The sequence below is a fragment of the Syngnathus scovelli genome, chromosome 16 (genome assembly GCF_024217435.2).
Source record: "Syngnathus scovelli strain Florida chromosome 16, RoL_Ssco_1.2, whole genome shotgun sequence".
Lineage (NCBI taxonomy): Eukaryota > Metazoa > Chordata > Actinopteri > Syngnathiformes > Syngnathidae > Syngnathus > Syngnathus scovelli.
In genome coordinates this window covers 4,996,624-5,016,466 of record NC_090862.1, presented here as the reverse complement: position 1 = coordinate 5,016,466, position 19,843 = coordinate 4,996,624, and the positions used below count along the sequence as shown (strand labels likewise).

The window sequence follows — 19,843 nt, the reverse complement described above, 5'->3', positions numbered from 1 at the left end:
CATAGATTTCACTGGAATAATTAACCCCCTTGCCTTAAAATTAGTTGACAGGATGATGGAGGACGAAGATGATTGAAGTGCGGTTTTGGCTTGGGAATCAGTTTTCCACCTGAGGAACAGTTGTGAAATGTCTGTTGGGAAGTCCCATCATTGAATACGTTCACAAACTCTTCCAAGACAGTGCTGTGGTTGTAAGCTTACCCCACCTTTAGGAAACATTAGGCCAAACAGGGCTATTTATTAAAATAGAGCGTCTCTTTATTACCAGACAGCTTAGCTAGCCCGAGGGCAAATGTCAAATGATTCTTTCTCGTCATCTTAAAGTGTCGTATAGCATCGTTCAAACCCCAACAATGCCCCCTTTACATTTGAGAAGCAAATAAAACATACAAAAATACAATTTAAACGCTAAAAACCGCGCTTCAAATGCTTCAACTATGTAGTTACCTTTCCAAGATGGCGGCAGGCGTCTTCGCGCTTCTTCAGCGCCGCTCATCAATTTCCGTTTTGGCGTGACGTCACTGCATTTCCGCTTCCCACTTCCGTACACAAATGCTGATGACGTGTGCTTTCCTTCAGCGCTCCCTTGAACTAGCTAACTTTCCTCCTCTTAGTTGCACGCTGAGTAACGATAAAGACGAAAAGATATATGTAAATCAATTCATAAAAACAACCAAATAAGCTAGGACCTCGGCAAGTGGCTGTCGAAGATGGAGACGCTTTACCACCAGACAAACAAGTGAGTTACTTGGAAATACTCATCTGATTAGCTAACTAGCTAGCCATTTGCTTAAATTCTACTTTCGATTAGGCACATCCAGGAGGTGCAGTCGCTTATGGGGAATCTGGAGAGAACAGATCGCCAGTCAGTTCACTGTGAGTATTTATTGCAGAAGCTACAGTCACTTTGATGTATTTAGAGTAAGCGACAACCAGTGTGTGTGTTTGTACACGTGTATTCCTTCCTGTTCTCCTTTTAAAGGCTAATTAATGTCCATTTCGCACGCACTTCTTGTTATGACTGCCGGTGCTTGATTCTTTTGTGTGCTTGGTGATCAGTTTGGAACAGGAAACTGCAGGGCTGGGTTCTTTTAAAGATAAGAGTGGAAAGTTTGCAACAACCAACCCATCAAAAACTAAATTGGAAGAATACGTAAGACGTAAAATGTGATAACCACTGATTAAGTACAATATGGTGACAGTAGCAACTAAAGACTGTGTACAGTCAGCTTAAGAAATTGATTTGCAAGTGCATAAGATTGTAAAGTGAATTCAGATTAGTATATTTTATTTATATAGTGTCCATTGCTCTACAAATGCTGCCCCTCAATTTTATATAATACAATGTTTTTCTTATCTTACTGTTCAGTGTTAGAGAATGAAATTCATGCTCGAATTGAGCAGATCTTCAACCACTTAGAGCGTCTGGAGATCCTGGCCAGTAAGGAGCCACCCAACCGCCGCCAGAATGCCAAACTGTGAGTTGGGCGAGTCACCTCCTCAAAGTGGAAGTCACAAAGAATGATTATCTTTGACAAGTGTTTTGCTCCCCACTTGAAAAGGCGTGTGGACCAGCTCAAGTATGACGTCCAGCATCTTCGCACCGCCCTGCAGAACTTCCAGCACAGACGCTACACTCATGAGGCTCAGGAGCGAGAACGGGAGGAACTCATGAGCCGGACCTTCACCACTAATGTCAGTGCCGCCCGTTGTAGAAATAAAATAAAATAGGCAGTAAACATCTGGAAACACTCGAATGATGATTGTCATTTCCACAGGACGCAGATACGTCCATCCCCATCGACGAGACGCTGCAGCTCAACACCAACCTACACAACGCACATAGAGGCATGGACGACCTGCTGGGAAGCGGAAGTGGCATCCTCAACGGGCTGAGAGATCAAAGATCTTCACTCAAGGTAAGTGCGTAAGCCCTTTGGGAAGATGAAAAGCTAAGCTGTGGGTGGTAGAGTTTAGAAAGCTAAATTCTGGGCTGTCTTGTTGGGATGTAAAGTAAGGATGCTGTTTTTGTTGCCAGGGCACCCACAAGAAGATGCTGGATGTGGCCAACATGCTGGGCCTGTCCAACACGGTGATGCGGATCATCGAGAGACGAGCCACCCAGGATAAGTGGATCATGATCGGAGGGATGCTGCTCACGTGCATCTTCATGTTCCTGGTGATACGATATCTGGGATGAACTGAGAAAGACCCACGGACACAGATAGTTTTTTAATTGTGCCGTCACGGTTGTCATTGATGTACCTTCTTACCAGTATTCCACCCCTTTCGACCCACTCCTTTCTAATACAAGCTGTTCTGAAATGTATATTTAAATTGTTTTTGTTTAAGACAAGTATACGAGTAACAAGCTACATGGTTGTTTTGAGGATTAAGATGTGATATTGTCTTAAATTGAGGTAAAAGGTTAAACAATTGTAATTGTACAGCTCATTTTTGTGATTTACAGTTGCATCTAGTCTCACTATGTGAGTGATTTAATTCTTTTGAATAAAACTTGTATGATTCCCTCGCTTGTCTTATTTTAATTACATCTAGACTTAAAATATTTTGCCTATGGAGTGCCAACAATATCGCAATTTGAGGTTTGGAATCTAAGGAGCAATGCTGCCACCTACTGGCAACATTGGATATATACCACAGAGTTGTCAGTAGCCGTTAAATTATTCCAAAAACAAAAAGCAAGGGATGAACTCAAGGGTTTATTGGGTGACACAATTCCCGTTTTAAAGCAAAATACAGAGTAGCTACAGTTCGAACATCCTCCCTAGACCCATCGAGGCAGGTGAGCAACTTCCTTGACCAATAACAACTGCTAGAATGTTAAGGTTATTCTATAGCAGCTTTATTTACAGAAAAAAATACACAGAGCAACAAAAAGAAACACCCTTCTTTGAAAAGCTCATATTGGAAAATAATTTAAAAACAAATTATTGCAGTATACTACAATCATTGACTAAGATTTCAGTGCAAGAAATGTCACCTGGCATTGCGAATTGGGGGGGGGACTTGGATCGTTAGGTGAATAATAGTCGCAATGATCTGTAGGCCACCAACGCTTCTTTGGGTGGGATTCTTCAGATTGCACACTTAGATATGTACACATTACTGCAAGTGAGTAAAAGTAGTCCTATTAAAGCAGGGGTGGTCGTCCTTAGATGGCAAATGGGGCTGTATACAGTTGCTCACCCCTGTATTATTTTTCTCATTTATTTATTTTTGTCACTGGCTGTAGAAGAACATAAAAAACAACAGGGGAAAAAAACAAGTGGTTAAAAAAAAAAAAAAAAACTGTTTGCGTACCGCATGAAAAAAACCAAACCAGTGTCTGGAGAAAGTCTTAGGAGAAAAAAATATTTGCAAAAACCTCCAAAAGAGAGGAATAAGTGTTCAATCAGACTTCTCACCTGCTCATGAGCCGTGGTTAGGTGGATGCTGGAGGTCCTGCCCTGAGAAGATAGGGTGGAGGAGCGGGTGGAGCTGGAGAGCCGCCGCTGCCGCCGCAGCCTGCGAGGGCCTTGGCGTGAACAGCGTAGGGTAGAGTGCGGCGTGGGGCACGTGGTGGAGCGCCAGGGGTGTGTGGTGAAGCGCTGAGGCAGGGATAATGTGGATGGGCTGCCCGGAAAGGAACGCGGTGTGGTGGGCGGGGATCAGCCCGGCGTGTCCCAGCGAGTGTCCCAACGAGTGTCCGAGAGTGTGACCAAGTGGAGAAAGGGAAATGGGGGTGAGGTGATGCTGGGGTATGTGGTGCACTTGGGCCAGCTGGGCGTGAGCGGGGTGCGGGTGGTGCGCCGGGTGGATGCCCATGGCGGCGGCGGTGGCAGCGTGGTGCTGCAGGATGGCATGCTGCATGGTGGCGATGGACGTGCCCGACGCCACCGACACGGCAGGCTGCTGGATGTGGATCTGCTGCAGGGTGGGCGGGGGCGGCGGCTGCGGCAGGTTGGCGGCGGCGGCCACGGCGGCCGACGGGAAGCTCTTGACCTGCTTGGCCAGCAGCTGCTGCTGGATGTGCTGCTGCGCCGCCTGCTGCAGCTTGCTATACTTCTCCATCTCCTCCGGCGTGAACGTGATGGGCTGACTCTCCAGCGGGGCCAGGCCATCTTCCTCCGCCTCCAGGCCGTCCTCCTCCAGGCCAGAGGGCGGGTACATGGGATAGCCGTGCATCGGGGGCTGCTGCTGTTGCATGTCAGGCATGAGGGTCTCCATCATGGGGTTCTGCAAGGGCTCCTGGCCCAGTTCCCCTTGGTACTGAGGTATCATCATGGAAGAGTCCTGCTCATATAGCAGGTGGGATTCTTGTAGCACCTGAGCCTCTGTGGTGGGCTGCTCCGTCACCTCCTGGACTGTTGCACTCTGTGGGGTCTCCTCAACCTTCAGGACCGGTGCGACTGGAGGTGGTGGTGGTGGAGGGAACTCCCTGATGGGCTCCACCAGGATAACCTCTCCGTCAGCCTCTGTGCTCTTCCCTGCTCCAGATTTGTCACACTCTTCCGTTCTGTTCAGGGGGATCACGGGTGTTTTCTTTCCTGCTTGAAGTTTACCGAAAAGCGGCAGCATGCTTTTGGTGGATGGGGGTAGTTTGGGACCAAAGTATCCCTGCGGCGGGTCCTTGATCTTTAAACCGGATTTGGTGACGCGATCGTCTGCATTCTTTTTCGACTGAATCTTCTCCAGGAGCTGGCGTGCCGTGAGGGAGTTTTTGTACTCGCCAGCATCCCGGGTGCCGCCGAGCCGCGGAGCCTGCGAGGCGGTGGCCGTGCGATTAAGGCTGCGTGAGGCGGATCGCGGGGACTGCGAGCGATAGACGCTGGAGCGGTTAAAGTCCCTGCGGAGGGTCTCGCTGCCCGCTCGGCTGCGAGCGCTCCGGCGGTGCGGGGATCCCTTGGCGGAGCTGGAAGAGCGGCTACCGGAGCTGCGGCTCCGGCTATAGCTCCGCCTCCAGGACCTTGCGCTGGTGCTGCGGCTCCAGCTACTGGAGCTCCTGGAGGTGCTGCGGTGGTGTCGCCGATGCCGCTTCCTACGGCTGTAGCTGCGCGACCGTGAGCGGGAATCATCGGAGGATGACGAGGTATACTGGCGCCGCCTGGATCGCCGGTGCCCTCGGCTGCCCCGTCTCTCGTAATCCGAGTCTGACGAGCGCTTGGAGTGCCTGCGCCGGTGCCCCTCGGTACTGTAGTCGCTGTAGCTGTCCGAGTAGCTGCGGCTTCGGTGGCTGTAGGCGCTGCTGCCCGCCGAGGAGCGCTCGGAGCTGCTGGAATAAGAGCGACTCTGGGAGGTTTTGCTGCGGTGGTGCCGCCGACGGCTGCTGCCACGTCTGGAAGAGCGGCTGCCGGAGCGCCTGGACTCCTCGCTGTGGTGGCGCCGCTCTTCCCGAGGACTCGAGCGGTGGTGGCGTGATCGCTGGGTGGTTGAACCGCCTTCTTCTTCGCTCTCGCTGCTGGGAGGTCTCCCGGGACCGGGGCTCCTCTGGGCCGAGGTGGAACAAGAGGCGCTCTGGGATGGAACGGAGTCGGTTTTTAGTCGCTTGTTGCTGCCGTGCTCCTCAGAGCTAACAGCTTTGTCTGAGCTTTTTCCTGCGGTGGCTTCCTCCACTCCCGACCTGCTTAGAGGATTTTTCATAGCCCGCTTCCTCTTCCCAGTTCCTACACCTCCTCCAGCGGGAGCCTGCCCCGGAGAAGGATCAGGTTTATCTTCAGACTTAACCTTGGGTTTCTCCTTTTCCTCACCAGGAGCCTCCTCTTGATCCGCTGCTTTGTTCTTGCTCTTCTTTTTTTTGTGCTTCTTTTTCTTCTTCTTGGGCGTCTCTTGAGTTGGTTCAGCCTCCCCCTCGGCATCTTCGGCAGCCGCATCTTTATCTTTTGCTTTGCGCTTTGAATGCTTTGTCGACTTCTTGTGCTTCTTCTTTTTCTTCTTCTTCTTGGCGCCGCCGCCACCCGTTGCCGCTTTTTGATCGTCACCTTCAGACTGGCCGCCCTCCGCCTTCGTAACCGGCTCTTCACTGTTGAGCTCCGTCTTTGCTGCGGCTTTCACCTTAGCAACCGGTTCCGCATTAACAACCGGTTCCGTTTTTGAGGTTGTCAATTCTCTCCGCTTTTCTTTGTCGGGCGGCTCGCTAGGCTTGGGAGACTTTGCGACCTTTCGGGAACGTGCGCCTTTGTTCCGAGACAGCTTGAAATCAAAGTATAGAGGGTTGCAGCTGTAAGACAGGGCGGGCAGCGCTTTCGTGAACTCGAGGAGCTCGGAGGGCCACTGCAAGGTGGTGCTCTCATCCTTACCCAACACGGGGAAGAACGGACCCACTGGGATCTTGGGACCCGAGTTGGACTCCAAAGGCTCCGGTGGTGGTGGTGAGCTTCTTTCTTTCTGCGTGGGAGAAGAAGGAACCTCGGGAGTTGCCTCTACTGCGTTCAAAGTGTTGTCATCTTCATTCGCTTTTGAAGCCGGGGGAGTCTGTTGAGCTTCAGGAGATGCGGTGGTGATGGCATCCTCATCTTCGTCCTCATCTTCCTCATTGCAGCACTCGACAGTGTTGCTCTCCTGAGACGCGTTCTCAACCTTCTCCTCCTGCACTTCATCCTCCTCTTCGTCTTCTTGACTCTGACTATGCTCAGACGCCTTCATGAAGAGCAGGAACTGGAAGTGGGGCTTCACTCGACAGTGCGCTGGAGGCATGTAGTGGTAGTACTGAGGTTCCTGTCCTGTGTAGCCCTCGTCCTTCCTCATCATCATTTTCAGCTTATTGAGTGTGGAAGCCAGCGAGCTTCCGTCATTCGACTGCTGCCCCTCTTCTGTCCCAGTCGCGATGCTGGACTCTCCTCCATCACTATCCCGCAAGGCTCCTTTGGGGCTGTCAGTGTTGCAAATGGAGAGTTCCTCCTGCACCGCAACCTTTTCTACCTCTTCGCCTTCCTCCTCGCCTTCAATTGCCTCGCCGGGATCGGTAAACACCGCAGCGGCCGTCTCCAGCTTCACTGGCGCCTTCTTGGCAAAGGAGAAGGACACGCTGACTTTGGAAGATGCGCTGGCGGTCGGTGAGGAGCAGTTTTTCTTCTTGCCAAGGGAGAAGCTAAATGTCGGCGCGGGCTTCGGCGGTGGTTGTTCACGTTTCTCTGGAACACAGACCTCCATGGCAGGTTCTGTCACAAAAGTACTCTCAGGGAGAAAGATGTCTCCATCTTCGGCTTTCTTGCCGTCTATTGCCACTGTGGTCGTTTTGAACATGGGCCCGCTTCCTGGTGTGCTGAAATGAATCATAATAAAAAGACGTGTTTGTAATGGCCACTGTAACGTCTGCCTTTATTAATTAAGTCTTCCAGTAGATGGCGCTGATGAACAAATGAAACATCCTACCAGTCCTGCTGTTTCCTCTGCTCCGCCAGCTCGTGCAGACGACGCAGCATCTTTTCCTGCTTCTTCCCACCTTTACGGGAACGTGACGACACATTCCGAGCAAACTCCCGCTGCTTGAGCTCCTTTAGCCTCTGTGAGACGGAACAACATCGGCATTAACGTCACGATGACTCTTGGGGGGGTATTTCGAAGACGTACCTGCTTATGAGCGTGGTCGTAGGAGTTGATGTGGTTGTCAAATTCTTGGTGTTTGGTGTACTGCTTGTCACATAGCTCACAGTAGAAATTAGCCCTCAGGTCTTCCAGAGCTTTTGCAATTGCTTTCTCCTTTTCAATTTGATCCTGTTGGCACATGAAGAAAAGGGTTAGCTTAAATAGCCCTGGTCATAAGTAACCAGGGCAGACCTCACCTTATATTTCTGCCGTAGTTCTTCCGTCTCTTCCTTCTCCACTTCAAGCGCTCGTCTTTTCTCGGTGGCATCCTCTGCATAATCCATCTAAATAAAAGGACATTGTTTACAATTCAAGCTTACAAAAAAAAAAAAGCAGATTCAGCTAAACTGAGTACCCTTACCTCCATCTCCATCCGTCCCATTCCCATGACATCATATTTAAGGATAATGGGCACGGGGTCCGTGCGTCCTGAGGGAACAAGAGACAGAGAGACGACAAGGTGAGTTGTTTCCTAAACTAGCTCGGTGAAAGGCCAGCTCGGAGACAGCCTGCTTTTAAGAGCATAGGGTGCTGGGGTTAGAGAAATTAGCCTTTTAAAAAAGTGCAAAGAGACCAGAAAGCTACAGTGAACCAAACACCAGCCATTCTCACAGCTTACTGATGAGACAGCAAGTTTAGACAAAGTCGTGACAAATTTGCCGTACCGCTTTAAGTGTTAGCAAAAAAAAATGGAGCAGCAACAGGCTGGCACACACGAGCGACAAAACCTCGCTGTGTCTCTTGCAGCCTATTGCGTCACCATCCCCTTTTTCCTGATTGTCGTCCGATTTCCTTTAACCCGTGCCCCACGAACCTCTTTGTAAAGTTTAATCTGCAAGCTGTGAAAAGAGCTAGCTCAGAAGGAAAGCAACTGTCGAGAAAAAGAAACAAAAGACAATCAAAAGAAAATGAAAAACAAAAAAAATTGAAATCAAGACTACTTGGAAGATTGAGACGTAAACGGCTTAATCCACTCATAATCAGCCAAACAAAGCAGATAGAGATAAAGACATACAGTAGTCAAAAAAAAAAAAAAAAAAAAAAACAAGACACAAGCAATGAACTACAGCGGTAGTGATGTCACAGGCCAAGGTATCGCCATGGTGACAGTGCAAGGGATGGGGGATACTTACCTGTTCACACATGGAAATGGGGAAGAGGGGTACAGACAGAGATAGACAAGGATTCTCAAAAGTAATATATATATATATATTATATATATTTGATCATACATATTATATATATATATGTATATATGTCTATGGACCAGTGTGTGTTGCTCCTCTTACCAGCCAGATACAACAACCAGTCTTACTGGTTATCGTTTCAGTTTTGATTTAGCTCCCCCCTCCCCCCCACTCCGCACACACAGTTTTGGTTGCAGTGAATCACGTTCACACGTATACCATTGGGCGTGTGTCGTAGCTACAAGCACGGAAGTATTATTTAATTTGGACGTCTCTAATGAATGTGTGACTAACTCCAAAGTGTTCTTTTCTTCCCTATGGGAGGCCAAGAACAGAGAAAGCGTTGCTTCCTTTTTTGGAAATCATCACAGCCCAATGACATTCAATTCTGAAATCACAAATGCATGGGCATTGTAACATCACGGCCTGCCTGGACTCTCAGTCCCACTGCAGTGTCTGTCACCTCCATAGAATTTTTTTTTTTTTATCCTTTTCCACTGCACCGTACCAACTTGAGCCCAACTAGCTCAACTGTATTTCTGCTCGGGGTAAAATCTAAATTGCAGGGACAGCACGAAAATATTGGCCTTTATTTTCGACCAATCAGCGACTAGCAATAATTTTGTTATCGGCATGCTTTGAAACAGAGTATCTGGTTGTATCTTTTCTAAATGGAAAAGGTTCTACAACCCTTTTTTATGTCACTTCTTAAAGATGGCGGCTGTTTTGTATTAAAATAAAAAAAGCACCAATACAGGCCAAAGCTGACCAATTTTCGGACATGATGCATCGGCGTAATATTATAAAGCTGAGTGGGTACCATGCAGTGAAAAAGGCACTGCCTCACTAAATTGAAGAGGTGGGAGGGGGTGGGGGGGGGGGGGGTTGATTGTCTGCAACGTTGAGGTCAACGTGTATTCTGGTAGGTGGCTGGCGTGCACGTCAGTCCACTGCAGTGGTTAGTCTGAATGGAGTCGCAAGCCCAGCCCAGAATTAAAAAGATTCATTAACAATTGCATCCCAAACCTCATCACCAATCGTCAAACACAGTGACAATACGTCCACATTACCCATCCCAAGTGGAAAAAGAAAGGGACCAGACAACAACGATGTGCATCTAAATCACAAGGTGTGAATCACAAGGTATTAAAAAAAAAAATAGAAAAAAAAGGAAAACAAAATGACAATGTTCTAAGAGTAATACATAATGCATGATAATATATACAAGCAGCAGAATGAGGACTAATACGGAGAGATTTGAAAGCCTATGTAGTAGCATTGGTGCTGTGATGACAGGAGAAACAAAACAAAAAAAAAATGGGAGAAAACAAAACAAAAATTCAATTGGGGCAGAAAATAACATTTACCACTAAGTTTACCATCAGCACAACATGGGCAGGATCAAATCGCTGTAAAAAAGAAACACCAATTGGTTAAGCAGGAAGATTGAGACACAGAGAAGGGAGGGCGGGGTTTGGGGGGGGGGGGGGTGTACGTGCGTGTGTGGAGTTGTGGGGCGTGGCGGATCTGTGTCCACACACCCCGCCTGCCCACACACACACACAGCGAGATGCTTACAGGTTCCCTCTCACCACCATCTCCAAACCACATGTCCCAGTGCCCTGGCTCTTTTGGTATTTACCTCAACCAGAATATGCCCCAAAACACCAATAATGTTCCCCTTGGCGGCTACAATGTATGCACGTAAGTATTGGGACAAGCCATTGATAAAAGGTTCCCCCATCCCCAAGCAGTAAACAATTTCGGCGGAGCTTTACTGGGTGAGGGGTTGACTTTAAACAGCTGAGAATATTACCAGCTCAGGAAAAAAAAATAAAAGATGGACGCCCGCCACCTTCCCTCCTTTTAAGGTGCCTTGGTGAAGTTAGAAAACCCTTAATCCAAAGTTATTTCTTTTTAGAAGGGGCGTGTTTAATTAAACCACTCACCCCAAAATGGTGAAAGACGTGACACACAGACATACCCGGCGGATTTTAAGCAGCGCTGGACACGGGCGCCATTTTTCTGACCGCCTTATTGTGCCGACAGCAACGCTGCTTAAAGCCCAAGGGGGGAGTGTGACAGTCGGAGCCAGGCAACAGTGCACGTCTGGGACAAACATGCTGTGCAAAAGGGGTGGGGGGTGGGTGGGCAAACAAAAGAGGGGAAGATGGTTGGGAGTGTGTAACCAAGGCAACAGAGATGTTGAGTGTGTAGGAGGGTGGTGAGGTTTTCCCTGTAAGGTTGACACGATGGCCCGGTCAGTTACAGTTCCATTCGCACAGACGCACACGCATGTCATCAGTCCCGTGTGTGACCAGCACACACACATCCAAGTGTCACAAGTTGTTGAAACAGGCAAACAAGCAGAGAAAAAGGGAGGCGGGAGGTGAAGTGGGGTCTACTCTGCAAGCCATTCAAAGTCTGAGCCGTGGTCGCAGCCAATCAGATACCCGACAGCAGCCTCGGAAAGTCAAAGGTGGTGGTGTGTGTGTGTGTGTGGGGGGGGGGGGGTGATAAAAACGATTCTAGGGCGAGTGTGACGGAATCACGGCTTCTTTAAGTCTAACATTGATTCAAACGAATTGTCGTTTTGGCTTAAATCAAAGCACTTCACATCGGGAGCGGATTCAGATAAAAGGTTTAGTGATTATCAAGCAGAGAGAAGGAAGCTGACAGAGGCCATTAGCCTACAGTAAACTGTAAAAAAAAAATTAAAAAGGGGGGGGGCGGGGGTTACACTGAGGTGAACTGCCGAGTGGGAGAAAGAAAACACGCACCCACGCACACACGCATACGGACATACAGAAGGGATCCAACAAACCTTACCTAAAAAGGGGCAAAAAAAGGGACAAAAGAAGAATAAGAACAGTCAATACAGTGGAAAACTTAAAAAGGGGACAACACTTGAAAATTCAAAACCCTCTTTGTCAAAAAAACAAAAAAAACTTCAACTGCCGTGTTGCAAATCAATGAGCATCCAGCAGGAGGACAAGCGCCTTATTTGTCCGAACGGACGGACGGACGGCGCTTTGCCGCAGAGACATCTGCACACAAAGCGAGAAAGCTTACGTAAGCGTAGAGCGGCGGCGGCGGCGCCCGGGGCCAGCTCTGCGACTTGTTCGCTCTCCTCCGCAAATTGCGCTGCCATTCAAGGCCAACCCGAGACACAAGAATAAATTCAAACTCTGCAAAGCCCAGCGATGACTTACTGTTTGTTTCGGGCCCGACTGATTCATCGGCCGTGTTTTGTTTTCCTTCCTATCAACACACACTGTAATTCAAACTTTGATAAATGCAGTAGTCTTTTGACGGCTCTGTCAAATGGTAAGTCAAAGTTTGATTCTTACAAGCCATGCTTGGGTGAGCATGTCAACTCATGCGGATGAATCGAACAGGATGTCACTATTTTACGCCCCAACGTCAAAAGCAGACATCCTTCTAACAGGGTGCCAAAAAAGATCTTCTACAAAAGCTCAAGACTGCAACGATTCAGTGCCAACTATCAAGTCTGGGTTAAAAAGAAAAGATGGAGGGTGGAAAAAAGCAATTAGTACAGGAAATGCCAGGGCGTGATTAAAAACATGCCAGGCAGGGCTGAGCAAACAAACTGAGCCAAGGAGCCGACCTCCGTTGCTCCACCAGCATGACTATCTGGACTACTTTGGGTCCGCCTGGCTCTTCTTTACCTCTGAGACGTGAGCTGAACTGAGTCAGACAAGACACCAAAAGCAATGGAATGGAAAAATTAACATTTCCGCTCACCCCACCCCTCTCTTTATATTTTCCTCCCACGTCAACTTGGAGAAGAAGGAGAAGGGTAGCAGCAAAATGGCTGTAAGGAAGTGTGGGGAAAGTCGCCGGTACAAATAAAGACGCTGAAAATGTGAGCGGGGAGAATTGGCGAGTGGCGCCGGTACGTTAAAGACTGTGCGTGGATGAGCGAGGGCTTACCCTGCATGCTTTTGCCGAGTCCCTGGCCCAACTTCCAGCCATGTTTCTGAAGCAGCCGGTGCCCGATGTTGTCCTAGCAGAGAGGAGAGAGGAGAGAAACCAGAAATATTCCAATAGTAAGAGATGCTTTTCGCCTCCCGTGATGTCACGGTTCACACAAGAACTAAAACAAAAGCACTCAGCTCACACGACCATCAGCACAGCCACCACCACCACCACCGTCGTCATCATTAACGTCATCCACGGCAACTACAAAGTGTACGTCAGTGTCTTTCATCACAAGTGTGTGTGTGTGTGTGGGGGGGGGGGCTGAGGGAAGGCGCTACCATTAAATGAGACTATGTGTAGTCTGCACACTACAATAAATTGATCACTAAATATTGGAAGGGGAAGGAGGGCAATATAGACATCACACACACACAAGCGCACACACACAGATATATATATGAACCACTACAGAGCAAGATCTTAGTAAACAAAGAAAAGTGACACAGAACATGTATGGAAATCTTGCATTAACAAAATGACAACCAGAAACTCCAAGCTTGCTGTGATTCTGTAACCATGACAGGAAAGGGGGGGGGGGGGTGGCGGAGGGCGGGGGAGCACCATGAAACACGTAGCTGTCACAAATAAAGTACAAAAACAAAATAAAAGGAAGAGGAAGAGACAGGAGTGGTGCTAGCGGGGCCTTGGATTACCATTACAAGGCCCGGGGGGGGGTGGAGAGAATGTGCACGCGTGAAGGGAGGATGTGCAGACCGAAAAAGAGGGAGACGACGTGTGCAAGTAGCCCCACTAATTATTATTTTTGTTTTGTTTTTAATTGGAAATTCCCATTGTGCATGTTTTTTGTTGTTGTTTTTAACGCATCTTTAAAAAATATTTTCTGCATAGACAAAGTCATTACTAGTGAGAGACCGCTACGTGTAAAAATGTCTCTTTCATAGTTCAACAAATCCTTTTATTTTTTTTTTATTTTTTTTTTATAAATTAATAGCCTGAATACATCAGCCGAGGTAGTTCACAGTCACCTTGCAATGACGAAGGGCACTATGTATGAATTATTGTGAGGCCATCTTATTTTGGAGTCTACATTTTCTGGGACGTTTAATATTAACGTCAAAATCTGCTAAATGCAAATGAATCAAAGGTAGGAGCATGCACAACAGGGATTCCTACAATGTGCAAGTCTCCCGAGATTGTGTTGTCACTAGTATGGGTCAGCAAAGGAAGGGGGGGGGGGGGGCATGACGTGAAATGCAAGACTGTCCCAACACTACACACTACAGTTACAACCTCAAGCACAAAAACATAACAATGACATTTTCCGAATGAAAAGTGTTGTTCTATTGTGATTATAACTATTCCAGTCTAACATTCAGAGTGCTGCATTCTACCCAAAAATAAAAATAAAAGAGAGCAAAAACATACAAACCAAACATGAAGGATATTTATAATCACAAAGAGATCGACGACATTCACAAAAACGGAAGGTAGAGGGAATTGGAACCAAAAAGGGGACAAAAACTGCATGCGGCTTTTTGTTAAAATTGTTTCAACAAAAAGCGTCTTTTTGTGTTAGTACTACACTGCACATACAACTGAGGAAGCGGGAAGGAGTGTAGGGAGAGTGCGAACAAAACCAACGTGTGTGTTAGTCTCGGGTGGATCAGGCACAGCGAAGGTGGTGATGGCTCAACAGGGCCTGTAGTTTATTTTTTTTACTTGATGAGATAGACAGGGGGCGGTAGAGAGCAGGCTGAGCCATGGCAGAGGGAGGCTTTTTTGGGTAGTTGGGGAGGAGGAGGGGGGGTTGGATTTGGACGGGTTAGTGCATGTGAAGGAAAGTGGCGGTTACACACAGCACGCACAACATCTCCGCCCATGAGGTCGTCATTCTTCAATATCGGCCATTTTAAATTTTAGGGAGCAATGCAGAGTTGGAATACTGCAGGATGATGCTTCTTTATTGATTTAGGGCAGAGGCTCGGAGCGAGAGACTCCCCGAGCGAATGGCCTGATTTTAGCGTAGCGAATGCTCCACATTGTTGCTCTTCGTCGAGTATTTAAAAACAGGAAGGGCAACATTTGCGACCGGCGGCAAGAGATGAGGTGGCGGCGGCGTGTCGAAGCGACAGGTATGAGTTGCACCAAAAAAGAATGGACGGACAGACGGAAGGACGGACGGACGGACGGACGGATGAGAGCAAAGACGGCGAGTCCAACAGCAGTGCAAGTGGAGTGAAGGCATTTCCATACGAACCTGGCTTTAAAATACTGGGCTGTCAAAAAAACAGTCACACGTGACACAACGTAAGAAACCAGCCAAACGCTTTCAACTGCAATTCTGCTAGCTTGTCTACTTTTTTTTTTTTTTTTTAATCTAAAACTGCTTTTGTCTGCTACTTTAAAAAAAAACAAAAAAAATCAATACTGTATACAAACAGAAAAGGTAAGCATGTCAAAAAAAACACCCCAACTGTTAATACAAGAGAAAAGAAAAGCAGAAAATATTATCCAAACAAAAAACCTCTACAAACTGGAAGGGGGTGGGGGGGTGCACTGCGCTGTTACCGGGGCACAGTGCCTTGCAAAAATTTGGCCGAGAGGAGGAGATATGCAGGGGAGCCCACCTTGAGACCTCAGAATTACTCATGCAGTTAGTCTCCGGGGGCTTTAACTGTAGGAAATCGTGTGTGCGGAATATGGATTGAATCATTTGTGATTGGGGTACAGAGGTGCATTTTAAGCCTCGGAGGGTGCCCACTGCATATCGGTCGGGGTCGGGGTGGATGATTGAGAGGAGGGGGGGGGGAGTAAAAAGGAGACTTTGGGGCGGGGTCAGGAGGACAATTGGTGTCGTACTGAATGCTACCAGGCATGCAATGCAAAACCAATGTTAGAGAGAGAAGAGCAGAGATCAAAAGGGAGAGAGGATAAAAACACGAGTAAGAGATCCCAGTCAAGTACCACAGACCTCTAAGCTGCCTATAGATGACATACAACAAGAGGCTGAGAGGGAGGGGGGATGTTCGGCTAGCATTTATTTACATTTGTTTTCATTGTGTTATCACTCACTTTTGTCAATCAAGGCACATGGCAGTTGATAAATTGGACCACTTTTTTTGCCGTAACAGCTCTCGGTGACCTCCCCTCCTTCCATAAATAATAGCGCAGGAGCAGAAGAGCCACTCAAGCCAGGTAAGCAGGCCACCTCTCGCTCTTTTGTATTTTTTTTTTCCCAACCACCCACACAGTAGTGGGAATCGGACAGAAACAGCCATTTCGCTGCAGCTTTACTTTTCGTGCAAATGACCTTTGAGATTTGGTGCTAGCTGTTGCTCCGGTCCGACCGGTTCAGGTAGAATATCTGCAAGAGAGGGGGGGGGGCCGGACCTGCTCAACACCAGGCTTGGGAGACCACTGAGACGACGGAAGACAGTAAAAAAAGAAAGAGCTGCCTGCGCTATTCTTTACGTGCCTCTTGAGCAAAAAGAAATAAAAATGCAGTCCCATTTGCACAAGCACCATGCCAGCACAGAATGACAGAGGGTACTGTACACCGAATCACTGTGTAGTAGGGAGGGAGCCAGACAGAGATTTAGACAGCGAGGTAGAAAATAGAGATTTAGAGTGGAACAGTGAGAGGCAAGAGAGAGCGAGAGAGACAAAAACAGTCAAGAAAAGCGTTACAAGGACCCTAGAGACAGGAGTAAGAAAGCAGAGCGTGCAAATACAAACCGGGTCATTGCTGCTTAGCTAATTGGGGGGGCCAATTCGCTGCAGGAGAGAAATGTCGAACACCCCAAGTTGTGTACAATAAGATAACTGTCCTACAAACACAAACAAATTCTAAGCTACGTACACACACACACACGAGCACACACACACACGCACGCACAGTCACTCCAAAAAACAAAATAGCCATTCACATCATCTAATGTGTGTTTTGTTGGTTGGGGAGTGGAGTAAGCAATGCGCACTAATTTCAACTGGGTTGTGGATTAATAAATAAAGATGTACAATTGAAAACAGAAGATTTTTTTTCCCCCCGCAGTCTGACATGAAAAATGCATGTCTTTTTATACCGTGTATATAAACTTCGGGTTTCAACTGTACATTCAAATTGCAGGTCCATAAAAACAAATTTACTCAAAATGACTTCTAAACGTTGATCGACAACTTTATCCACTCCGTCGACTCATCTCGTAGTGTAACGACGGCTAACGACGATGACGTTATGCGTGATTAAAACCAAACATTCACCTAGCATGTATGCTATCAACTTAAATGTCACACAGGAAGTGGATAGCGGAGGACACAGGGACGAGGGGACGGGGTGGGGGGAGTTGAGAGGTATTAATGGACACGAGATGAGCCTTTCTATTCATTAAGTTGAGTCAAGCGGACGTGAAAATAAAAAGAATCCCTGCCTGGAGCAATCATCCACTCTCACACCTTGGTCCAACAGTGCCGGACGACAGGATGCGGCCTTACCGATTCAATGGGCTTGTCCAGGGACGCCTGTTCCAGCTCCACTTGGCCGTCTTCATACTGGTCAAAGTGATTTCCGCCCTGAGAGACAAACAATACACACACATGAAGCGTTCCTTCTGTGGGCTGTCAGAACCACTGTGTAATGTCTCAACTTCAATATAATTTAATGACGGGAGGGGGGGGAGCAGCAGACTATGAATTTATGGGCTTGTTAATGCCAAATAGGGAGTTTGTACAGCGAACGGATGGCTTCCTGTCTTAGGCTGCGGAAGACAGGCAAAGGTCACGTCTCATCACATGAGCAGTAGAATGTAAAGGATCTTCGCTAGTACGATCCATGAGGCCACAATGAGGTGATTTGACGCTTCGCTGGTCAGTGATTCAGATTAAAACAGGAGCCTGCATCAGCACTAGCCAAGCCAGCGAGGGCGGGAGGGATTTTGACAAACACAGTTGCCGTGGGAGAGCAGATCGATTTCTCCCCCACCCACACTGTCTCTCTCCTTTGGGCGACTTTGCCATCAGACCACGACATGAGCTTGCGGTGCGGCGCTAATCCAGTCCAAATTTGTATTAGGCATACTCTGGAGGACTGTTCATCACACCAACATGTGAGTGGTGCAAACTGTACTACTGCGTCCATGTGGCAAAATGATCCCTGCAAAGTTTCAAGGAAGATTTTCAATTAAACATTTTTGTAATTGAACAGATTAATTGTCCCGTTGCTATTTATAACATGAATAAAATTGCCTGATGTATTACAATCCCCTTCTCTTAGAGGGAAATGAGAAAGAATTTCAACCAGCTCTGCATGTTTTCTAGACGGAAAATCGCAATGCTGTGTGTTTCTAGCGCTCCAGATAAGCCGCCCGGGTGAAGCACAATGCAGGTCAACAGAGCGTGCAGTTTGCAGCAATGTCCACGGATGCTTTCGGCGGTCATTCGCTCAGTGGTTGAACCCGTTCGACAGAAACATTCAGACTGCATTTCTCCCCTAAACAGCAGGCATGCATTTCTCATTAGGAACAAATAAAGTGGAGGCAAACAGAGAAAATCAAATTAACCAAAATGGAATCCTTAGCCGCATAAACACATTATGCAGTGGAATGTGTGCAATGCAAGTAATGCTGTAATTAATGCAATTTTATTTTTTTCTTCATTTTTATTAAAACAGTCCCGTACCACCTTGTCGGTGTAAAATAGTATACAGCACACACTTCATCAAATAATAAAAGTGAAGATGATGATTTTATGTCAACTAATAAAAAGTAAGCACTGACTGCACAAAATGCATGTTTTGAATGACTGGGTGTGGTCGCAAAGCACAGATAACAAAATAATGGTCCAACTTCTCAAATGCAGGTTATCATAATAGTGAAGAGCACATTATAAAACGTATACAGTAAAAAAAAAAAAGCACGCATGTGAATTGCTTCATTGACATTTACAGCATGTTACTGTGATTATGCTCAGAGTGATTTAACTGCATCAGTAAATACAATGTATTCACAATTGTGCTTTCTAATCATACTGGAGTTAATTTAATCTTTCAAATAACAATAGGTTTAGTCAAGTACTGAAAACACACCGTTGACGTTTGATAAAACCAGGAAAGAAAACGTCACTGTCATTGCATAGTCACGTTAATACTTATGCACAATAAGCGCACTTGTTAGCGACGTGTTTGCTGGCTAGCCGAGCCTCGTTAGCATATGTGGATAAACATCCAGCCTTGTCAAGGTCATTAAAGAGCAATTCGGTGGCAGTTACTAAAATAATCACTGGTTGGTTTGCAGGTAGATGTATTGTCGCAGACGTAGACGAGTGTTACGGCTCCGAAAAAAAATAAATGTTGATTTAGAGAACGCCAAAACATCGAACGGTGGAAATGAAATTGACAAGAGCTGCAGTGCACTGCCGTTAGCCTGGCTAGCTACGAATGCTAACGAGCGAAAACGGATGTAGAAACGAATCAGCTGTCAGTGTTCGTGGTTCTTTATTAGTGTCCCGAGATACCGCAGATGACGCACAAATAAAAAAAATAAAGAGACAGATGCGTTTTACCTGGAAATCACGCTCTTCGTTGAAACGGGAAAATCTGTCGGCCATTTTCTTAACAGAGCAGCTTCTCTTTGCTGACCGTGTGTGTCCCCCGGCGGAGCACACCACTGTGATGCGCACTTGGTAGACTACAGTATTAGCTGCCAATTAGTCTCGATCAAGCTAACACAAGACAGGCAAATTGATAGGAATGTTATTGTTGAAGGCGCTAATGCTAAAACTGTACAATTAGAAATAACATCTTTCATGTATACATTCCCTTTGGTGTGCTGAAAGTAACATATTTGGCACAGTATTGTTCGTGACCACTTGGGTACTAGTTTAGACAAGTGTCTCCATCTAGTGGTAACTAAACTCCACACTTAACGCTTTTTGTTTCCAATCTAGTACAGATTCATCCAGTATTACAGTAAAATAATAAGAATTGTCTTAATGAATTTACGCAATGGAAACGAAGGACGACGTTGAACACTAACTTGTTTACTGAACGGGATATACAACACCAACAAACAAGTATTTGTTTGATTGCTCGTTTATGTTATAAAGTGTGAGAC

The 19,843-nt window shown here is 47.0% G+C and overlaps 2 protein-coding genes across 16 annotated transcripts; one reads left to right on the top strand and one right to left on the bottom strand.

Moving 5' to 3' along the window:
- Positions 1-589: 589 nt before the first annotated feature.
- Positions 590-2,533, top strand: gosr2 (golgi SNAP receptor complex member 2). Its single transcript, XM_049745340.1, has 6 exons — positions 590-739; positions 812-876; positions 1,370-1,478; positions 1,563-1,695; positions 1,779-1,919; positions 2,039-2,533. Exons 1-6 carry the CDS (start codon positions 711-713, stop codon positions 2,198-2,200), a joined length of 639 nt encoding a protein of 212 aa, XP_049601297.1. The 5' UTR covers positions 590-710; the 3' UTR covers positions 2,201-2,533.
- Positions 2,534-2,710: 177 nt separating this feature from the next.
- Positions 2,711-19,521, bottom strand: gpatch8 (G patch domain containing 8). Of its 15 annotated transcripts, none has more exons than XM_049745326.2 (10): positions 19,293-19,391; positions 16,473-17,306; positions 14,995-15,013; positions 12,729-12,801; positions 10,142-10,183; positions 7,949-8,016; positions 7,785-7,871; positions 7,573-7,716; positions 7,375-7,505; positions 2,711-7,264 (listed from the first exon to the last, which is right to left on the bottom strand). In XM_049745326.2, exons 6-10 carry the CDS (start codon positions 7,973-7,975, stop codon positions 3,433-3,435), a joined length of 4,221 nt encoding a protein of 1,406 aa, XP_049601283.1. In that variant the 5' UTR covers positions 7,976-8,016; positions 10,142-10,183; positions 12,729-12,801; positions 14,995-15,013; positions 16,473-17,306; positions 19,293-19,391; the 3' UTR covers positions 2,711-3,432. The 15 variants fall into 15 exon arrangements, with proteins under 15 accessions (XP_049601283.1, XP_068509506.1, XP_049601282.1 ...); XM_068653405.1 differs by having other exon boundaries at positions 7,949-11,603; positions 16,473-16,511; positions 17,229-17,306; positions 19,293-19,379; XM_049745325.2 differs by having other exon boundaries at positions 7,949-10,183; positions 16,473-16,511; positions 17,229-17,306; positions 19,293-19,379.
- Positions 19,522-19,843: the final 322 nt, after the last annotated feature.